The following is a 23,698-nucleotide window of genomic DNA, read 5'->3' as shown; positions in this document are numbered from 1 at the left end:
GTAAGCCCCTGGCTATTTGCTCTCATCTGCTTGGTACAAAACCCTTTGATTAGTATCAAAACAGTAAATGACCTGACTTGCTCCTACTGCCTATTGCCAATCCCTTCTCCACTCAGCAGTCAGAGTGATCCTTCCACAGTGTTATTCCTCTGCTTAAATCCCTCCAGTTGTTTCTTTTCATCGCACTGGAACTAATACCTGTACTACAACAGGCTTGTGAGGCCCTGCACGACCTGGCCCTCCCCCGTGTCCCTCATATCTGCTAGGCTTCAAGTCACACTGCCACTTCTGAGAACTCACCAAGCTCATTTATCACTTGTAAAACTTTTCCCTGGCCCTTGGCATGGGAACCTCTACTTGTCTTCCTTTATGCATCATTTTGGAAGTTACTTTTACAATCACCCTTTCCAAAGCAGATATCCCTTCTTGCTGTCTCTACTACAACACCCCTTTACTTTATATCTGTTATCACAATGTATAATTATTCTGGTTAGTTCTCTACTTTATTTATTTGTTACTGTTTGTCTCTCTCATTAGAATGTAAGCTTTAGAGGAAAGGAATGTTTCAGATTCACCACTGTATCCCCAGGGTACAGAGTACCTGGCATATAGTAAATGCTCAACAAATAATTGTTAGTTAACTGAATTACCCAAAGCAAGTTATTCATCCACCCCACAGATACTTACTGAGTGGATACATGTACCAGATTCTGAGGATATAATAAAAGACAAGGCAGACAAAATGTGAAGGAAACCCTGGACAAGGAAAAAAAAGACAGTGCTTCTATCTAGGAGTAATCCTATAATAATACAATAACTTACTGGGCTACAAGCACATATTAATTTTTATTATGTGACAGACATTATGTCAGTACATTTGGTGCCACTAAACAACTAAGGAATATCTTGCCTGCTTTTTAATAGACTAAAGTATAGAGAATAAAGAAAGAAAAACAGTAAGAGGGAAAAAAGAGGGGCGGGGAAGAGAGGAAAAGAAGAGGAGAAAATAGTCCAGTGATGTCTCTATTCTCAGAAAACTTAAATTATCTTTAACATTTATAATAGAAGATAAGGTTAGAGTCATACTAAATTTAAAAAAAAGAAAGAAAACAGCAAATTTGGTATGCTATTTCAAAGCAAACAGTCCCCTAAGAAAGCTCTATATTTATTCTAATAATGTTGTTAATCCTGAAAACATTCATGAAACAGCCATCTTCAAATTGCTGCCAGAGATAGTTTGTTAAGCATACAAAAAAAGAGAAAACATTTTACTTTATTTGTAATCCCCAATGATATTTCCCAGATTGATTTCCCATCATTCTCCTTGAACTTGCTTTCGCTGGAACTATTGAGATTGTTTTAAAAATCAAATTCACTCCTAAAGGTCAAAGATTCATCATACTGAGGATATTCTAAAACATGCACACTTAAGCCAATCCTCAGAAAAGAGTTCCAGAAATGTTTGAACAAAGACAGAATCTTCTCAATGACCACTATGAAGGAGACAGAATTCATCTGGATAAACAGCTAGATCTAATTAATCTGACATCACTGGAAGTGGGGTATTCTGTACCTTTCATATACATAGAGTATATAGCTGATTTTAATCTTTCTGATGCAGTCATCATTATGGCCATTAATTATTAACCCATACTATAAACACGGGCTTCCGCAGTGGCTCAGCAGAAAAGAATCCGCCTGCAATGGAGGAGACATGTGTTCAGTCCCTGGGGTGGGAAAATCCCCCAGAGGAGGGCCTGGCAACCAACTCCAGTATTCTTGCCTGGAGAATCCCATGGACAGAGGAGACTGGTGGGCCACAGTCTATAGGGTCGCAAAGAGTTGGACATGACTGAAGTGACTGGGCACGCACAGCACACACGATCTATAAACAAAGGGGCACTCAAGATTACTGGTATGTGTAGGGGTGCTTGTCTCTGTTGCATATTAGGCCTAACTGCAATGCTTTTAAAGATATTTGTTTGCACTTAGTTTTTCTTTCTTCTTATGCATGGTCGGTCTTTCAGCTGCCATCACTTCTTGTTACTATTAGTAAATCTGGCTCTTGCAAATTTTCTGCTTATAAAATTGCTGCTTCTAATATGTACTGGGATTAACAATGACAAAATTGTGAAATGGCAGAAGTTGGGGTGGGATGAAGACTCACAGAACTACAAGATGCAACACCTTAGCAAGAGGCATGTTACTGGTGTAGCAGGGTGGAGGAATAAGTGGTGGGTGGCAATAAGCTCTGCAATTGTTCATCTAACTCAACCAAAGAGAAGTAAATTAATATTATCTCAGGGGAGACAAGAGATAAACCTTGTTCCTCTGTGAACTAGACAGACCTCTGACTAGCTTGGAGTAGACACAGATACAATCCAGGGCATAGTGTTGGTGAGAAAGTTCGGAGACAACCTAATTCTAAGGTGCCTGCTATCCACTTCCAAGGCCTCACTCCCAAACTCCACCTCTGGGAGCAAAAAGCTGCCTTCAGAAAGAACAAAAACAAGATTATAAATCTTCTAAATAGAAAGCAATCAAATACTCATAAAATAAAATGAATAAAATGAAAAATGACAGAAAAAATGAAAAACAAATATCTAATTATGCCTTCTATACACAGAGAATAATACAAGACAAAAATTCTTATCCTCATGAAACTTGTATTCTTATGGAATATGTAATTGGCATAATACCTCCCATTAAAGACTCCTAGATTTAATAAAAGCCAACAAAACCCCTAGCATTATGCTATATACCAATATGAATTCAAAACAAAAGGAAAACCCCTAACATTATGCTATATACCAATATGGATTTAAAACAAAAGGATTCAAATAATAAAAGATATTATCAGGCAAATGAAAACTGAAAGAAAGCACGGTTGAGATATTAAGTACAGATAAGTAAAGACAAAGTAACTGAGCAAAAATATCTAGGATGGTTGGAGGAATATGCTTCTTAGTATCTTTGATATTAACTCAATACCAGAAGTATCTGTGCTTTTGGGGAGTCTTCAATATGAGGTGTTGACAAATAACAAAGAAAGAAGAAAAGTAGGAGCTTACAAAGGAAAAAGTGATAAAGAGATGTTTTTCTGTTGGAAGATGATAGAATTCAAAAATTACTGGCATAAGTGAAATTTAGTAGTGTAAGTACCACACATGATCTTTTCAATTCAACAAAAAATCTAACACCAAATGCCATGTGGGTTCCATCCTACTTGTACTAACTCAGTGAAGTTAAGCAAGTCCTTTAACCAGTTTGGGGTTCAGTTTAATCACCTGTAAAATGGGGTGGTAGGATAGGATGACCTTTCACGTGAAATGTATCTTTAATCTTAGATTTCACTGTTATCAAAATATATAGGACCCTGATGTTTTAAATATATATGGATTACTGACTTAAACATAAAATATATTTGGAAGAAATTATTCTTGACTGTACCTTTCACTTTTCAGTGTTACAACTTCTTCCTTTGTCTGATTCAGAAGAGTTTTGGTTATTTCCAGTTCATTTTCTGCAAGATTAATTCTTCTTTTTAAGTCATCTTCTTGCCTTTCTTTTGCAGTCAGTTCTTCCTGTAAAGTTTTATATATTTGTTGACAAGTCATTAAAGAGTCTTCTTTTTCTTTAAGCAATCTGGTGTGCCTAAAATGGAATAAGGAAAAAAACCTCAACCAATATGCATTTGATACTATATTTTTATGTTTATCAAAAATATATAAACATCTCATTTAAAAATAAGAGTATAACTTTAATTTTTAAAATAAGAATGCTACATAAATAGATAGTTCTGTGATTTAAAAATTTTCCTATCTAGGCAGAGGCAAAAATCATTGAACAGCTTCAATACATTATAAATTAGGGTTAGGTATTATTTACACAAGCAATACTATAAAAAAAAGTTAAGTACATTTTAAATATTATCTAAAATATGGTTTCAAATTCAATTATTAAAAATATTAAATAAAAAATTTTCAATGTGTACCGTGAGTCAGAAATAATGGATTCAAACTTCAGTTTTCTAAGTTCTCTTTGACACTCATCAGCTTCATTAGATTTATTCCTAAAATAATACAAAATAGGTTCAAATATTTTATTTCAAAATAAAGTGAAAATGTTTTCCCTTTTGTTAAGATATACTTTTCCTTTATTACTTTTCTTATCTTTATATTCTACTTGTTGTTACATACACAGATTTCCTTAAAATTAGAATACATACTCAAAAGGTTTCTGTTTGCCAAAAATACCTTAATCTATTAGTCCAACTATATGTGTTTTTCTATATCATTATTTTATTTATCCATTAAAAATTTCTTAGCATCTTTATATTACCATTTCTTTAAAGAAATAAATATTCAGTCCATTTCTGTACTGGCCAAGTAATCTCCTATCAGGCAGATCTGCATTTAAATAAAATGTCTAAAATTTAGACAACATTAAAAGAGGAAAGAAAAGAAAAACCCCTATGTGCAAGTGACCAAAAGCAGGACGATTCTGGAGGAAAGCTGATACTTCCAATGAGGTGACAGCCATGGGGTCAGGTTTTTGTTTTTTGTTTTTAAATGATGTTAAGCCTGAGTAAGGCCCCAGACTGCACCATACAGGAGAACCAAAAGTCTAATAGAAAACTCACAGTCATTCTGGCTTGAAGAACTACAGGACAGTGTTTGAGGACAACCACAGCTGCTGGGAGGTAAAGAGTGAACCCTTAATGGGAGTGACCCAGAGAGAGGGAATCCCAAATACTGCTCATAAACTCTGTCTATATGTCTGGTTGAGCCCTAAACTACAGGTGACCTGGGGAAGATTCCAAGCAGCCTAATTAAAGATGAAAGAACTGAACTGAGAGTTTAGCTGTTGCCATAGAAACAGAGTTGTAGTTTTAGGCCAACCAAATTAATTGCCTATATAAAGCCACACAATCTCTTCCCCACCACCACATCAATAGTATTTGCAGAAATATAACAGAATCTAAAATTTCTGTAACATAACATTCACGGAGTTTACAATATATTTTTAAAAATTACTCAACATAGGAAGAAACAGAAAAGCAGGACCTATTCTAAAGAGAAAAGACTGTTAAAAGGGACTGACTCTGAGATGACCCAGATATTGAAATTAGCACTGTTATAATTCTGCTTGAAGACATAAAGGAAAATCTACTCTAGTTCTTGAAAAGATAAAAAAATCTCAGCAGAGAAATAAAAACCATTAAAAACAACAAAATGAGTTAGGGAGTCTGAGATGGACATGTACACACTGCTATATATAAATGGATAACCAACAAGAGCCTACTGAATAGCACAGGGAACTCTGTTCAATATTATATGGCAGCCTGGATGAGAGGGGAAAATAGATACATGTATATGTTTGGCTGAGTTGCTCTGTTGTGGACTTTAAACTATCATAACAATAAAAAGTTAAATGAAAAAAAATTAAAAATAAAAAGAATGAAATGGAAATTCTAAAACAAAATAAATATTTATCTTGATCTTATATGATTGGGTTTGTAACAATATTCAAAAGTTAATATATTAAGAAAGATTAATATTCTAGTTTGTATAGGTTTCTCATTAATAATTTATTATATGAATATACTTTAAAATAGCTTTATAAGTTATTTTAATAAGTTTATGAATGTACAAAGAAATATGTTAGATTATTGATGGGTTTGCCCTACTTGCAGAGTAACTTTAATTCCTAATATACAATGAACATGAACAGCATTCATTTATTTTTATTCATTTTCTTTTCTACTGTAAAATATGATAAAATTGTAAGCTGCAGAAAATTATGCAAACAATTTATATAATGAATTATTTTGAGGAAACTCTAATTACTACCATCCAGATAAAAAAATAAAACCTCATCAGCTAGTCTAGAAGCTTCATACCCTCGACTCGATCATAGTCAACTCCCTCTCCCCTAAACTAATCATTCTCATGAATTTTATGGTAATCACTTTGATTTTCTTTGGAGTTGTATTGCCCAAGTTTTATCCCTAAACACTATACTTTAATTTTTTTCTTTTTATAAAAAATTTTTAGAACACGTTTCTTTTATTATCTACTTTTTTTTAACTATTTCAACTTCAAACATTTATTTGAATAACTTCATACTATTTCTTAAAGTTTAAATTATCACTTAGTTCTAGGATAGCATCAGGAAAATAAAGAAACATTAAAAATTACAAGTTCATAAAACTTAACTTTGCTACTAAGTACACATTATTATTTTGAGTTAATATTTGTGAGAACTGATTTATTGATGTTTTAAAATTTCAATAAATGAAATTTAGGAATATGAAGGCCAAAGATCGAAAAAGGTTGTATATGTATAAATATACATGTCTAGGTATATAATTTTCTCCACAACTTCACTAGCACTACAATATAAAAATAATAAACAAGCCATAAATTCAGGTCAGTGAAATAGGTTCATTATGAAAAAACACTGGAAGTTATTATTCAAGACTATGATAACTAAAATTTTTAATGCTATTTTTCAGAAAAGACCACTATATCATTGAATTAATCTTTCTCTCTCAGATAAATTAAACATCTGGTAACCAGGTTCCTTTTTGTACTTGTCAGAGGCCTTGAAAATTTCAGAATGATGGACATCTGCTCCCAAATCAAATATGTGCCTTAAAAATAATAGTAAACTCTTCAAGAATTCCATGCAGATTGATGACTCATTTATAGGCATGATGACATCCTATTGTTAAGAACAGCCTCAGTGTGTGCTTCAATAATAAATATTCTCTAGATGCCATTGAGAGAAAAGAATACACATTCGTTCTAAAATGGTAGACATAAAAAAGTATACAAAATTGCCCTGTCAAAGTCATTATTCTCCACTGATTGTTGTTATTCAGTCATTAGGTTGTGTCCGACTCTTTGAGATGCCATGGATTGCAGCAGAGCCTTCTGCAGGCTCTTCTGTCCTCTGCTGTCTCCCAGAGTTTGCTCAAATTCATATCCATTGAGTGGGTGATGCTATCTAACCATCTCATCCTCTGCCACCCCTTTCTCCTTTTGCCTTCAATCTTTGCCAGTATCAGGGTCTTTTTCCAAAGAGTCAGCTCTTCACATCAGGTGGCCAAAGTATTGGAGCTTCATCTTTAGCAACAGTCCTTTCAGTGAAAATTCAGGGCTGAGTCTCCACTAACATTCTCCACTAATACTTGTAAAATAGCTTATTTAAGTATTATGCTGCTGCTGCTGCTGCTGCTGCTAAGTTGCTTCAGTCGTGTCCAACTCTGTGCGACCCCATAGATGGCAGCCCACCAGGCTCCTCCGTCCCTGGGATTCTCCAGGCAAGAACACTGGAGTGGGTTGCCATTTCCTTCTCCAATGCATGAAAGTGAAAAGTCAAAGTGAAGTTGCTCAGTCACGTCCGACTCTTCGCAACCCCATGGACTGCAGCCTACCAGGCTCCTCTGTCCATGGGATTTTCCAGGCAAGAGTACTGGAGTGGGGTGCCATTGCCTTCTCCATTTAAGTATTATACTAACATACAATTGTTGTAATTGTTGTTCAGGCACTCAGCCATGTTGGACTCATTTTGACCCCATGAACTACAGCACGCCAAGTCTTTCCTGTCCTTCACCATCTCCCAGAGCTTGCTCAAACTCACGTCCGTTGAGTTGGTGATGCCATCTATTCATCTCATCCTCTGTCATCCTCTTCTCCTCCTGCCTTCAGTCTTTCCCAGAATCAGGGTCTCTTCCAATGAGTTGGCTCTTAGGATCATGCGGTCAAAGTATTGGAGCTTCAGCATCAGATTCAGTCCTTCCAATGAATATTCAGGATTGATTTCCTTTAGAATTGACTGGTTTGATCTCCTTGCAATCCAAGGGACTCTCAAGAGTCTTCTCAAACACCACAGTTCAAAAGCATCAATTCTTTGGCACTCAGCCTTCTTTATGACCCAACTCTCACATCCATACATGACTACTGTAGAAATTATAGCTTTGACTAGACAGACTTCTGTTGGCAAAGTAATGTCTCTGCTTTTTAATACACTGTCTAGGTTTGTCATAGCTTTTCTTCCAAGGAGCAAACGTCTTTTGATTTCATGGCTCCAGTCACCATCTGCAGTGATTTTGGAGCCCCTAAATATAGTCTCTCACTGTTTCCATTGTTTCCCCATCTATTTGTCATGGAGTGATGGGACCAGATGTCATGATCTTAGTTTTTTGAATGTTGAGTTTTAAGCCAGCTTTTTCACTCTCCTCTTTCACTTTCATCAAAAGGTTCTTAATACAGCCTTGATGTACTCCTTTCGTAATTTGGAACCAGTCCATTGTTCCATGTCCAGTTCTAACTGTTGCTTCCTTACCTGCATACATATTTCTCAGGAGACAGGTCAGGTGGTCTGATATTCCTATCTCTTTAAGAATTTTCCCCAGTTTGTTGTGATCCACACAGCCAAAGGCTTTAGTGTAGTCCATGAAGCAGATGTTTTCCTGGAATTCTCTTGCCTTTTCTATGATCAACAGATGTTGGCAATTTGATTCCTGGTTCCTCTGCCTTTTCTAAATCCCACTTGATCATCTGGAAGCTCTTGGTTCACATACTGTTGAAGCCTAGCTTAGAGAATTTTGAGCATTACTTTGCTAGCATGTGAAATAAGCACAATTGTGCAGTAGTTTGAACATTCTTTGGCACTGCCCTTCTTTGGGATTGGAATGAAAACTGACTTTTTCCTGTCCTGTGGCCACTGCTGAGTTTTCCAAATTTGCTGGCATATTAAGTGCAGCACTTTCACAGCATCATCTCTTAGGATTTGAAATAGCTCAGCTAGAATTCCATCACCTCCACTAGCTTTGTTCATAGTGATGCTTCCTAAGGTCAGCTTGACTTTGCACTCCAAGATGTCTGACTGTAGTTGAGTGATCACAGAACACTCAATAACATAACATATGATGCTGTGCTGTGCTGTGCTTAATTGCTCAATCATGTCCAACTCTTTATGACCCCATGGACTGTAGCCTGCCAGGCTCCTCTGTCCATGGGATTCTTCAGGCAAAAATACCGGAGCTGGTTGCCATGCCCTCCTCCAGGGAATCTTCCCAACCCAAGGATCAAACTCAAGTCAACTGCATTGCGGGTGGATTCTTTACCAGCTGAACCACCAGGGAAGCCCAAGAATACTGGAGTGGGTAGCCTATCCCTTCTCCAGGGTATCTTCCTGACCCAGGGCTGAGCTACCAGGGAAGCCCCTAACATACAATAAACTCACACAATTTGAAAGATTTGACATATGTATAAAAACTATCTCTAAAATCAAGTAGTACTTGAGCATACTTAGAGCCTAGATACTGGTTTCTAATACCATTCCCACTCAAAGGAACCAGGACTGCTCAGAGAAACAGCTGATTCCAAGGCTGGGGCACAGTAGGTATTCCTGAAACAGTTTGTTATAATGAAAGTAAAGAAGTACTTATAAAAGATGATGGGATTGTGTTCCAGCATTGTAAGAATCAGCTTGAAGGGGCCTCCACTAGCTAACTTGTGTGCCAAAGTAATTAAGTACAGTAATGATTGGTGAACCATTGAACAAAATAAAGTTCAGGAATCCATACCAATAAGTGATAAATTATGGGAAGAAGGGAGGCTCTTATTTAAAGTAGAATGCAGAGGGCTCATTAATAAATGAGGAGGGAGATCTGAAGTTGGAAAAATCATCTAACAACAACTGGATAAGGACTGGATGAGGCAAAAATCATCAATGGATGCTGTATTTATGGATAAATGTTGATGAAAATCAGAGCATGTGTATGTATTTAAAGCGTCTCTTATAGACTGTTTACTGGTTGAAACAGAACAAAAACCCTCAGCAATAACCCTCAGTGAAAGAACTAAGCTCTACTTTGACCAGGTGATCAAAATTAACATCACCAGTGAGAAGCAGATGCTCATGTGCCTTCAGCTGTGATGCTCTGAGAAGTGCTTGTGCTCGCTCACCTATGTGGTTTGCTGGCTGAGAGTACATATCCTTAATCCAATCAAGAGAAAAATACAAAATGGAAAATTTTTTATTTAAAAAAAGTATGAAGGATTCTGCATTCTTCAAAAATGTCCATGTCATAAAAAGATATAGCCATTTGAAAACTAAGTGTATTATGCAATGACATGGGAAAATATCCAGGATATATTACTAAGTGAAAATATGTTTAAAATATGCATTACTTTGAAAAATGGACTACAAGAATATATCAAAATATAAAGACGATGGTTTTTTTTGTGAGTATTTCTGTATTTCCAAAGTTTTATGCATTTACTTTGAAATCAAATAAAAATGTTCCTTTTAGAAATGCTTTGAGACTCAGCAGCCCTAACCACAACTTTCATCCTACATTCAGACTCATACATTTTTCTGAAACTAGAGGCAGGGACAGCAGAACTATTTTAAGTGTTTATGTTACTATGTGGACAATTAATTTTGGCTGCAATTTGGAAAAAAGCTCCCTGGGGAGTCTACCATCCCAAGAACTCTCTTCATGTTCATCTCCCACCCCCATACCATTCTTTTAATGGTCAGCCCTTCACTGCCCAATTGTTATCTTCACCTTCATTAGAAGAGGAGGAATTGGAAGGAATAGAAAGAATGCCTACATCTCTTTTAACACACATTCCTTCTTTTACTCTCAACAGTGTTAATCCTTTCTCTTCAACTACTTTGAATAAACCTAAGGAAAGGCCCCTGCTGCTCCTGCCAATCAAAGCAAGGGAAATAAGATAGAATAATTGGATATTTTCCTCTAATTTGAAAGGCAAGGGTCTTACGTTCCACTCGTTTATGTGAAACAGCTATTCTTAAACTGCTTTCTTGGTATTTCCACTTTGCTGTCCAAAAGGCATCTCAAATCTAACAGATCAAAAGCAGTGTTTTCTAATTCCCTCACTGCCATATCTATTTCTTCTACAGATTCCCCCACTTCAATAAATGGCACCAACACATAATGATACTAATAGTAACACCTTACATATCTCACACTACCTTCAAACCAGCCCTTATTCAGCCCTTGTTACAGTAGAGGAAACTGAGAACAGAGGTGAGTAATATGCCCAAGGTGACATAACCACTAAGTAGTACTGCTAGGATTTGAACCCCAGCAGTTTCCATCTGGCTTCTAGGCTGTTAGTCACTCTACTCTATTGCCTCTAAACTGTCTACTCAGATGCTGAAAAGCCCCAAACCTCATTCTTTATTATTTCCTTTCTTTTCCAGTCCTCTTGCTCCCCAACCATATTCACTGCATCAGTAAATCCTGTTAGATTGATCCCTGGCCTCTATTTCTTTCCAACTCCATGTTAGGCCAACACTAACCCAGCCACTGCTTACTTGCATGAATCCACAGCCTCCCACCTCATCTCCCTGATCATTCTTGCATATCCATGTCAGTCCATTTTCTATGTAATAGCCATGCCAACCTTTTAAAACAAATCAGATCAATTCACTCTCTTGCCAACCCTCCCCCTCAATAGTTTCCCTCTGCAAAAATCCAAAATCCTCACTAGACTTTGGACACACTGGTATATTCATTTCTTATTGCTGCTGTAACAAATTACCATAAATGTACGGGTTTCAGTTCCATTCAGTCACTCAGTCGTGTCTGACTCTTTGCGACTCCATGAATTGCAGCACACCAGGCCTCCCTGTCCATCACCAACTCCCTGAGTTCACCCAAACCCATGTCCATTGCATTGATGATGCCATTCAACCATCTCATCCTCTGTCGTCCCCTTCTCCTCCTGCTCTCAATCTTTCCCAGCATCAAGGTCTTTTCAAATGAGTCAGCTCTTCACATCAGGGGGCCAAAGTATTGGAGTTTCAGCCTCAGCATCAGTCCTTCCAAAGAAATCCCAGGACTGGTCTCCTTTAGGATGGACTGGTTGGATCTCCTTGCAGTCCAAGGGACTCTCAAGAGTCTTCTCCAACACCACAGTTCAAAAGCATCAATTCTTTGATGCTCAGCTTTCTTCACAGTCCAACTCTCACATCCATACATGACCACTGGAAAAATCATAGCCTTGACTAGACTTTGTTGGCAAAGTAATGTCTCTGCTTTTGAATATGCTATCTACGTTGGACATAACTTTCCTTCCAAGGAGTAAGCGTCTTTTAATTTCATGGCTGCAATCACCATCTGCAGTGATTTTGGAGCCCAGAAGAATGAAGTCTGACACTGTTTCCACTGTTTCCCCATCTATTTCCCATGAAGTGATGGGACCGGGTGCCATGATCTTAGTTTTCTGAATGTTGAGCTTTAAGCCAACTTTTTCACTCTCCTCTTTCACTTTCATCAAGAGGCTTTAGTTCTTCTTCACTTTCTGCCATAAGGGTGGTGTCATCTGCATATCTGAAGTTATTGATATTTCTCCCGGTAATCTTGATTCCAGCTTGTGCTTCCTCCAGCCCAGCATTTCTCATGATGTACTCTGCATAGAAGTTAAATAAGCAAGGTGACAATATACAGCCTTGACATATTCCTTTTCCTATTTGGAACCAGTCTGTTGTTCCATGTCCAGTCCTAACCGTTGCTTCTTGACCTGCATACAGATTTCTCAAGAGGCAGGTCAGGTGGTCTGGTATTCCCATCTCTTGAAGAACTTCTCACAGTTTATTGTGATCCACACAGTCAAAGGCTTTGGCATAGTCAATAAAGCAGAAATAGATGTTTTTCTAGAACTCTCTTGCTTTTTTGATGATTCAGCTGATGTTGGCAATTTGATCTCTGGTTCCTCTGCCTTTACTAAAACCAGCTTGAACATCTGGAAGTTCACAGTTCATGTATTGCTAAAGACTGGCTTGGAGAATTTTGAGTATTACTTTACTAGCGTGTGAAATGAGTGCAATTGTGTGGTAGTTTGAGCATTCTTTGGCATTGCCTTTCTTTGAGACTGGAATGAAAACTGACCTTTTCCAGTCCTGTGGCCACTGCTGAGTTTTCCAAGTTTGTTGGTATATTGAGTGCAGCACTTTCACAGCATCATCTTTTAGGATTTGAAATAGCTCAACTGGAATTCCATCACCTCCACTAGTTTTGTTTGTAGTGATGCTTTCTAAGGCCCACTTGACTTCACATTCCAGGATGTCTGGCTCTAGGTCAGTGATCACACCATCGTGATTATCTTGGTCGTGAAGCTCTTTTTTGTACAGTTCTTCTGTGTATTCTTGCCATCTCTTCTTAATATCTTCTGCTTCTTTAGGTCCATACCATTTCTGTCCTTTATTGAGCCCATCTTTGCATGAAATGTTCCCTTGGTATCTCTAATTTTATGAAGAGATCTCTAGTTTTTCCCATTCTATTGTTTTCCTCTATTTCTTTGCACTGATTACTGAGGAAGGCTTTCTTCTCTCTCCTTGCTATTCTTTGGAACTCTGCATTCAAATGCGTATATCTTTCCTTTTCTCCTTTGCTTTTCACTTCTCTTCTTTTCACAGCTATTTATAAGGCCTCCTCAGACAGCCATTTTGTTTTTTTGCATTTCTTTTTCTTGGGGATGGTCTTGATCCCTGTCTCCTGTACAATGTCACGAACCTTCGTCCATAGTTCATCAGGCACTCTGTCTATCAGATCTAGGCCCTTAAATCTATCTCTCACTCCCACCGTATAATCATTAAGGATTTGATTTAGGTCATACCTGAATGGTCTAGTGGTTTTCCCTAACTTTATTCAATTTAAGGCTGAATTTGGCAATAAGGAGTTCATGATTGAGCCGTATCAGCTCCCTGTCTCTTTTTTGCTGACTGTATAGAGCTTCTCCATCTTTGGCTGCAAAGAATATAATGAATCTGATTTTGGTGTTGGCCATCTGCTGATGTCCATGTGTAGAGTATTCTCTTGTGTTTTTGGAAGAGGGTGTCTGCTATGACCAGTGCGTTCTCTTGGCAAAACTCTATTAGCCTTTGCCCTTCTTCATTCTGTACTCCAAGGCCAAATTTGCCTGTTACTCCAGATGTTTCCTGACTTCCTACTTTTGCATTCCAGTCCCCAATAGTGAAAAGGACATCTTTTGGGCGTGTTAGTTCTAAAAGGTCTTGTAGGTCTTCATAGAACCATTCAACTTCAACTTCTTCGGTATTACTGGTTGGGGCATAGACTTGGATTACTGTTTTATTGAACGGTTTGCCTTGGAAATGAACAGAGATCATTCTGTCGTTTCTGAGGTTGTATCCAAGTACTGCATTTCGGACCCTTTTGTTGCCTATGATGGCTTCTCCATTTTTTCTAAGGGATTCTTGCCCACAGTAGTAGATATAATGGTCATCTGAGTTAAATTCACCCATTCCAGTCCATTTTAGTTCCATTTAGGAAAATCAGGAGAACATTATATCTCAGAAGGCAATGATAATGTTCCTAGTTAACCTCAACTCTGTGAAATGTTACTCTTATTTGGTCAAGTAAGAGCTTTATAAATTAGAAATTCATGCTGGTCATGGCTGATCATTGCTTACAATCATTAGTTAAATGAGGAGGAGGTGGCTGCTAATAAAATTAAAGTATAAGTAGGTTACAAAGGTCCTCAAATTAGAAAGCATATTTTATATAACCGTTTTTGACATATTCACCAGTAACTGATAAAATCATTTTAAGTGAATTTTGTTCTTTTCATTACATATGTAAAAATGAATACATTCACACTAAGCTATTTAAGCAATATATAAGTACATAGAGTAAAACATATATAGAGAGTAAAATAAGAGTCTCTGCCTACCCCTGAGTCTCACTTCCAGAAGAAACTATTGCAATTCTACCAATCATTTATTCAATGAATTTGAATCCATATATATTTTTATGTACCTTCATATACATTTTTTAACAGGAGCATAATCATTTTTCTAATCATATTTTTGATTTCTAAAATTCCTAATAGCTTTTTTTGTAACAGGCTGTTATTCTTTCATGGTTACAATCCTGGATGTACTTTGAAGGATATACTAACTTTAAACACTTGTCTTAATGTCTTCCGTTTGCTATTTAACAATTTCTGTTTGTGTTAAAATTTTCTTGTGTGAGTTCAGAGCCATCTGGAACAAGGCTAGGGGGAGGTTTTTCTCACATACCCGGTAATCTTTGGTTGGGTGTTTACCCTAAGCCTAAGTTTCTCTGTTTTCTCATCTGCTTTGCTGTTTACTGTTGCCTAGACTGTTTTTCGAAGAAGGCAATGGCAACCCACTCCAGTACTCTTGCCTGGAAAATCCCACGGGTGGAGGAACCTGGTAGGCTGCAGTCCATGGGGTCGCTAAGAGTTGGACACGACTGAGCGGCTTCACTTTCACTTTTCACTTTCATGTATTGGAGAAGGAAATGGCAACCCACTCCAGTGTTCTTGCCTGGAAAATCCCAGGGATGGGGAAGCCTGGTGGGCTACCATCTACGGGGTCGCACAGAGTCGGACACGACTGAAGCGACTTAGCAGCAGCAGCAGCAGCAGCAGCAGCAGCAGCAGACTGTTTTTAAAGGTTGGTGATGAAGGCGCAGAGTATGCTGGGGGTACTGGAGGTTTGTCGTAGGATGTGGGAAACCTGGGCCCTTCTGGGATTTAGTAGCTGCCAGGCTCCCCAGCTCCAGTCCTCACACTCATTGCTTTATTCTGGGTGCAGATGCCTTGCTAAAGCTGCTTCACACAGGAACTGTTGATTGGGGGAAAGGTGTCTCCCTGAGTGGCCAATGGCTTAAATGTTCCAAATATGATTCCTCAGAGTAGGTTTCACTGGATCACCTGAATCAGAATCGTGTGTGTGGGGGTGGGGGGGGTGGGGTGGGGAGGGGTGCTTTAAATGCAGATTGCTCAGAGACACCCCAAACCCCAAAGTAAAACCAGAATATCTGTGGGAATGGAGCCCAGACACTGATCCTCGGATTGGGTCTGTGGGGGAGGTCATACTGTAACACACAGTTTCAATAAACTCGCCAGGATTCTTCTGTAGACTGGAGTTGGAGAACCACTCTTAAGATGATTTGCGAGATCCCACTCTCTTCTGTTTGTGTTAACTGATTCCAAGTGAGTCCTGCCTGTCACATGCCCACCACACAACTGCTTTTCCTCTAGTTTATTCCTCTGTAGAGTTGACCCTTTTTATTGTCCTTCCTATGTCTTTCCTTTTAGAAATTTCTAAAAATTTCTCACCTTTTATAGCAGTCTTTCTTGTTAGTCTTATTTACCTTTCTTATCCTATATGCTGCTGCTGCTGCTGCTAAGTCGCCTCAGTCGTGTCTGACTCTGTGCGACCCCATAGATGGCAGCTCACCAGGCTCCCCTGTCTCTGGGATTCTCCAGGCAAGAACACTGGAGTGGGTTGCCATTTCCTTCTCCAATGCATGAAAGTGAAAGTGAAGCCACTCAGTCGTGTCCGACTCTAAGTGACCCCATGGACTGCAGCATACCAGGCTCCTCCCATGGGATTTACCAGGCAAAAGTAATGGAGTGGGTTGCCACTGCCTTCTCCATCTTATCCTATATCAGTTCAGTTCAGTTGCTCAGTTGTGTCTGACTCTTTGCAACCCCATTAATCACAGCATGCCAGGCCTTCCTGTCCATCACCAACTCCCGGAGTTCACTCAAACTCACGTCCATCGAGTTGGTGATGCCATCCAGCCATCTCATCCTCTGTCATCCCCTTCTCCTCCTGCCCCCAAATCCCTCCCAGCAAGAGTCTTTTCCAATGAGTCAACTCTTCACATAAGGTGGCCAAAGTATTGGAGTTTTAGCTTTAGCAACATTCCTTCCAATGAACACCCAGGACTGATCTCCTTTAGAATGGACTGGTTGGATCTCCTTGCAGTCCAAGGGACTCTCAAGACTCTTCTCCAACACCACAGTTCAAAAGCATCAATTCTTTGGCGCTCAGCTTTCTTCACAGTCCAACTCTCACATCCATACATGACCACTGGAAAAACCAGAGCCTTGACTAGACAGACCTTTGTTGGCAAAGCAATGGCTCTGGTTTTTAATATGCTGTCTAGGTTGGTCATAACTTTCCTTCCAAGGAGTAAGCATCTTTTAATTTCACGGCTGAAATCACCATCTGCAGTGATTTTGGAGTCCCCAAAAATAAAGTCTGACACTGTTTCCACTGTTTCCCCATCTATTTCCCATGAAGTGATGAGACCAGATGCCATGATCTTAGTTTTCTGAATGTTGAGCCTTAAGTCAACTTTTTAACTCTCCTCTTTATATATATAAAACAAAACTGTATTTCCTAGTTCTCTATATATACACAAATAGTTAAAACTAATACAGTTGCATTTGACAGCATCTTTACTTTTTATTACTTTAGGGAGGTCTTCCCTAAATTAATCTAGATGTGACATGAAATTTGTAGAAAATGTCATTACTTTTCAGAGCATCACTAACACTCTACTTCTTCAGCAAACATTACTGGTTACCTTCTGGACATGTACTGTAGCTTTCTTCATGGCCATCAGAGCCCCATTATCATCTGTTCTCAGGACAAATTCTGCTTGACCTAACTCTGGTAGTCCTGTTGTCCTTGCCAGTGATTCATTTAGGGGAGGGTTGTAAAGAGTTCTAGCCAAGAGATGTAATGAGAGGGCTATCTGGTGGCTTCTGGAAAATTTTTATCTCACTTCTAAGAAGACTCCAGAAAAACAGGCCCTTCCGGCCCCTGGGGTGGTTATATTTGGATGTGATACCTGGGCCTGCAGCCATTTCATGATGTTAGGAGACTTAGCCTTGGGGTGAAGGCAGTGCTGAGGGCAGCAGAATGGAGACAGAAAGAACATCAAGATCCTTAGTGATGTTGTTGAGTGGGTGGATTGACTAAACTTGAAACCCCTCTCTCTATTACTTATAGCTCAAAGCATCCTAAGTGATAAAATCTCTATTTTCAAATATGTAACAAGTTCTTCTAAACCTTGGAAAATATTTCCTTATACATCTTAGAAAAAAAAAAAAAACCTCAACTCATCCATTTAAAAACTGCCTTTTCCCATAAATAAAAATCCACAAAATTTATATCCAAACATTTAAAAATCTTTAAACAAAACAATTATATTAAGTTGGATAGGTGAAACTCATTCCTGCACCCACCCACCCCACCACTCATACACACACATAAAGAGTAGGAATTTAATTTTTTTAAAAATCAAATTTCATAGCACCTTCCAATTTCTGGAAGTTCAAACAGGTTTGAGAATGTAGAGAAAACCTCAAATTTATTAAGAAATCGTATGTCTGGATTTTTGAGTGGATTATTTTGACTTTAAACTGAATTTATCATGAAACAATGGCCAAGTTGCAAATTTGGTTTTAACCTATTAATAAAATAGTATTTAAATACTACTGGAGACTTACTGAGCTCTGAGTACCTTAAGCTGTCTTGGACTCTGATCCCAAACACCCAACCTACTCAACTTCATCCTAGTAATGAAGGAGCATAGACGGAGTAGAGACGGAAGAGGTAGTTATGGGCAGCACAGAGAAAGGTCTCTAGCAAGTTGGGACCATTTAAGTGGCTCTATCTTTTGTAACTCAGGTTTTCTAAAAGTGGTTACTTTGCTCATTTTCTAGTTTTAAGAAGTTCTTGTTGCAGGATATAAAATCAACACACAGAAATCCCTTGCATTTCTATACACTAATAATGAGAAAATAGAAAGAGAAATTAAGGAAACAATTCCATTCACCACTGCAATGAAAAGAATAAAATATTTAGGAATATATCTACCTAAAGAAACAAAAGACCTATATATAGAAAACTATAAAACACTGGTGAAAGAAATCAAAGAGGACACTAATAGATGGAGAAACATACCGTGTTCATGGGTTGGAAGAATCAATATAGTGAAAATGAGTATACTACCCAAAGCAATTTATAGATTCAATGAAATCCCTATCAAGCTACCAATGGTATTTTTCACAGAGCTAGAACAAATAATTTCACAATTTGTATGGAAATACAAAAAACTCAAATAGCCAAAGCAATCTTGAGAAAGAATGGAACTGGAGGAATCAACCTGCCTGACTTCAGGCTCTACTACAAAGCCACAGTCATCAAGACAGTATGGTACTTGCACAAAGACAGAAATATAGATCAATGGAACAAAATAGAAAGCCCAGAGATAAATCCACACACCAATGGACACCTTATCTTTGACAAAGGAGGCAAGAATATACAATGGAGAAAAAACAATCTCTTTAACAAGTGGTGCTAGGAAAACTGGTCAACCACTTGTAAAAGAATCAAACTAGAACACTTTCTAACACCATACACAAAAATAAACTCAAAATGGATTAAAGATCTCAATGTAAGACCAGAAACTATAAAACTCCTAGAGGAGAACATAGGCAAAACACTCTCCGACATAAATCACAGCGGGATCCTCTATGATCCGCCTCCCAGAATATTGGAAATAAAAGCAAAAATAAACAAATGGGATCTAATTAAAATTAAAAGCTTCTGCACAACAAAGAAAACTATAAGAAAGGTGAAAAGACAGCCATCAGAATAGGAGAAAATAATAGCAAATGAAACAACTGACAAAGAATTAATCTCAAAAAAATACAAGCAACTCCTGCAGCTCAATTCCAGAAAAATAAATGACCCAATCAAAAAATGGGCCAAAGACCTAAACAGACATTTCTCCAAAGAAGACATACAGATGGCTAACAAATACATGAAAAGATGCTCAACATCACTCATTATCAGAGAAACGCAAATCAAGACTACAATGAGGTACCATTTCACACCAGTCAGAATGGCTGCAATCCAAAAGTCTACAAGCAATAAATGCTGGAGAGGGTGTGGAGAAAAGGGAACCCTCTTACACTGTTGGTGGGAATGCAAACTAGTACAGCCACAACAGTGTGGAGATTCCTTAAAAAACTGGAAATAGAACTGCCTTATGATCCAGCAATCCCACTGCTGGGCATACACACTGAGGAAACCAGAATTGAAAGAGACACATGTACACCAATGTTCATCGCAGCACTGTTTATAATAGCCAGGACATGGAAGCAACCTAGATGTCCATCAGCAGACGAATGGATAAGAAAGCTGTGGTACATATACACAATGGAGTATTACTCAGCCATTAAGAAGAATACATTTGAATCAGTTCTAATGAGGTGGATGAAACTGGAGCCTATTATACAGAGTGAAGTAAGCCAGAAAGAAAAACACCAATACAGTATCACTTCAGTTCAGTTCAGTCATTCAGTTGTGTCCGACTCTTTGCAACCCCATGAATCACAGCATGCCAGGCCTCCCTGTCCATCACAACTCCCGGAGTTCACCCAGACTCACATCAATCGAGTCGGTGATGCCATCCAGCCATCTCATCCTCTGTCGTCCCCTTCTCCTCCTGCCCCCAATCCCTCCCAGCATCAGAGTCTTTTCCAATGAGTCAACTCTTCACATGAGGTGGCCAAAGGACTGGAGTTTCAGCTTTAGCATCATTCCTTCCAAGGAAATCCCAGGGCTGATCTCCTTTAGAATGGACTGGTTGGATCTCCTTGCAGTCCAAGGGACTCTCAAGAGTCTTCTCCAACACTACAGTTCAAAAGCATCAATTCTTCAGCACTCAGCCTTCTTCACAGTCCAACTCTCACATCCATACATGACCACTGGAAAAACCATAGCCTTGACTAGACGGACCTTTGTTGGCAAAGTAATGGCTCTGCTTTTCAATATGCTATCTAGGTTGGTCATAACTTTCCTTCCAAGGAGTAAGCGTCTTTTAATTTCATGGCTGCAATCACCATCTGCAGTGATTTTGGAGCCCAGAAAAATAAAGTCTGACACTGTTTCCACTGTTTCCCCATCTATTTCCCATGAAGTGATGGGACCAGATGCCATGATCTTCGTTTTCTGAATGTTGAGCTTTAAGCCAACTTTTTCACTCTCCACTTTCACTTTCATGAAGAGGCTTTTGAGTTCCTCTTCACTTTCTGCCATAAGGGTGGTGTCATCTGCATATCTGAGGTTATTGAGATTTCTCCTGGCAATCTTGATTCCAGCTTGTGTTTCTTCCAGTCCAGCGTTTCTCATGATGTACTCTGCATATAAGTTAAATAAGCAGGGTGACAATATACAGCCTTGATGTACTCATTTTACTAACGCATATATAGGGAATTTAGAAAGATGGTAATGATAACCCTGATTGAGAGATAGCAAAAGAGACACAGATGTATAGAACGGTCTTTCGGACTCTGTGGGAGAGGGTGAGGGTGGGATAATTTGGGAGAATGGCATTGAAACATGTATAATATCATATGTGAAACAAATCGCCAGTCCAGGCTCAATGCATGATACAGGATGCTTGGGGCTGGTGCGCTGGGATGACCCAGAGGGATGGTATGGGGAGTGGGTAGGAGGGGAGTTCAGGATGGGGAACACGTGTACACCCGTGGCAGATTCATGTTGATGTATGGCAAAACCAATACAATACTGTAAAGTAATTAGCCTCCAATTAAAATAAATACATTTATATTAAAAAATAAAATAAAAATAAATAACAGTAGAGGAAAAAAAAAGAAGTTCTCATATAGGAAGAACCAGGTTTATTATAAACTGAAACAACAGCATCATCATTTTTGCAATTGTATAGTGACTTCCTTCAGGTAATTCATTTGATGGACTTTAGTGACGTAGTATTCTTTCCCACCAACTTCAGTCTCCTTTGACTCTTATCATTTCTCAGCACTCATATTATAAATTATATTAAAAATTAACCAACAAAAAATATCACAAGGCATGTATTAATATTAAATGGGTTGTGGCCAGACTTGGCAGCCCTCCAGATCAGACATTCATGTGGTCAGAACCCTCTTCCCTGATGTTACTAGAGGGTAGAAACTAATGATTCTTTACTGGCAATTCCCATCTTGCTTCTCTTTTTCGTGTTTCTTCTCATCAGAAAGCTCCTCGCTGGGCCCAGTGAGTCATGCTAGTACCACTTGTCCTCTCATTCCTTCAACCCCAGCCATCGTACACAGAGAACTGAACTATTGTTTACTGCAGTATTGACCACAGTGTTGTCAATCATGAATATTTGGTTTTGACTTTTGAAAATAAATTATTTTGTGGCAAATAATCAAAGTATACATTAATTTGATAGAGTATTTTTTAAATTTGTTCTTCCTTGTTAAGAATTTTGTTGAACACATTTTTCTTAGGAGTAGTTCAAGGTCAATACAATATTCAGTTGCTAAGCATTCTAAATATTTATATTTCTTATGAGGCTCATCCTTCTAAAATATAGGAACTGAAAACCAAAGCTACCAGATCATATACCACAAAGTAAAAAATTTACTTACGTTTCAAAGATTATATAAATTCTTTTTATAATTATAGATGTACTATATTTATACTATGGGCTTCCCTGATGGCTCAGCTGTAAAGAATCTGCCTGCAATGCAGGAGAAGTAGGAGATGTGGGTTCAATCCCTAGGTTGGGAAGATTCCCTGGAGGAGGAAATTGCAACTCACTCCAGTTTTGCCTGAAAATCCCATGGACAAAGGAGCCTGGCAGGCTACAGTCCAAAGTGTCGGAAAGAGTTGGACATGACTGAGCAATCAAGCACAAATATTTACACTATAATATTTGAAATTTCTGAAATAAAACCATTTTAAAAAGAAATATTGTTCTGGATATTTTACAAAGGCATTGTCTTATCATTTGTTTTCCAATATTTTCTTTCTCACTTATGTAATGCACGAGCACTCCAGAATTTCAAAGATACTCAATGGCACCCCACTCCAGTACTCTTGCCTAGAAAATCCCATGGACAGAGGAGCCTAGTAGGCTTCAGTTCATGGGGTTGCTAAGAGTTGGACACGACTGAGCGACTTCACCTTCACTTTTCACTTTCATGCACTGGAGAAGGAAATGGCAACCCACTCCAGTGGTCTTGCCTGGAGAATCCCAGGGACGGGGGAGCCTGGTGGACTGCCATCTATGGAGTCGCACAGAGTCGGACACAACTGAAGCGACTTAGCAGCAGCACCAACTGTCTTTTTGAATCTAAAATTGATAGTTTTAAGAAACAACTTCAATATTGTTTCTTCTGGACAGATAATAAATAGATGAAAAGAGAAAAATTCAGAGAATATTAAGTTGCTACATTTGAATAAACAGGGAAACCTTTAATACTTTTCCTTGGATATGTAAAGAAATATTTCATGTATTTAAAAATATGTATAGGGCCTTCAAGATAAGCCAGAAAAGTGAGAAAAATAGCAGTAGACCATACCCACACAACCAAATTACTGTCCTGGGTCACAGTGAATACATGAGGGTCTTTCTAAATTCTTGTAGGTTGTTCAATATTCACCATCTTACATGAGCTTTTCTTTGTAGTTGTCCATCTCAGTCACTGCCTTCTGAAGTTTTAGCCCAAGTGCTTCTACTTGACACTGTAAATCTGGAATGACATATGTATTCTTCTGATTAGTATATTTTAAATGTCCAGATATTTTTATAGAAAAAAAAAAAACACATTCTTCTAGAGTTGCCACTCAGCTCCTGAAGAATAATGCAGTTGTTTATTCTATTTTCACTTGGATTACCATACTCATCTGTACTCTGAAACCCAACAGAATTATTGGGTTTTGATAGACTCCATTTATTAGCCTCTTTCTGCCCCTAACATCATGCTAATTTTCTAACAGCTAATTGGCTAAATTTTACTAATGTTTTCAAAGGCAATTTATG

The 23,698-nt window shown here is 38.2% G+C and overlaps 1 protein-coding gene across 5 annotated transcripts in view; it reads right to left on the bottom strand.

The window, feature by feature from the left end:
* The window catches only part of LEKR1 (leucine, glutamate and lysine rich 1), a 204,996-nt gene that overhangs the window by 64,915 nt on the left and 116,383 nt on the right, over window positions 1-23,698 (bottom strand). For 3 of the 5 annotated variants that reach the window (XM_086391695.1, XM_086391656.1, XM_086391664.1), the window contains 3 exons: window positions 23,327-23,408; window positions 3,995-4,072; window positions 3,451-3,654 (listed from right to left, as the gene is read on the bottom strand). In XM_086391695.1, coding sequence (XP_086247821.1) covers window positions 3,451-3,654; window positions 3,995-4,072; window positions 23,327-23,408 — 364 coding nt within the window. The remainder of the gene's footprint in view (window positions 1-3,450; window positions 3,655-3,994; window positions 4,073-23,326; window positions 23,409-23,698) is intronic. The other 2 variants (XM_086391673.1, XM_086391684.1) reach the window with 2 other exon arrangements.

The sequence above is a fragment of the Bos grunniens genome, chromosome 1 (assembly GCF_055505025.1).
Source record: "Bos grunniens cultivar Pamir isolate PY7600 chromosome 1, Bosgru_T2T1.0, whole genome shotgun sequence".
Taxonomy (NCBI): Eukaryota; Metazoa; Chordata; class Mammalia; order Artiodactyla; family Bovidae; genus Bos; species Bos grunniens.
Note: the sequence above shows the minus strand (reverse complement) of the source record. Positions and strands in the feature narration are given on the sequence as shown.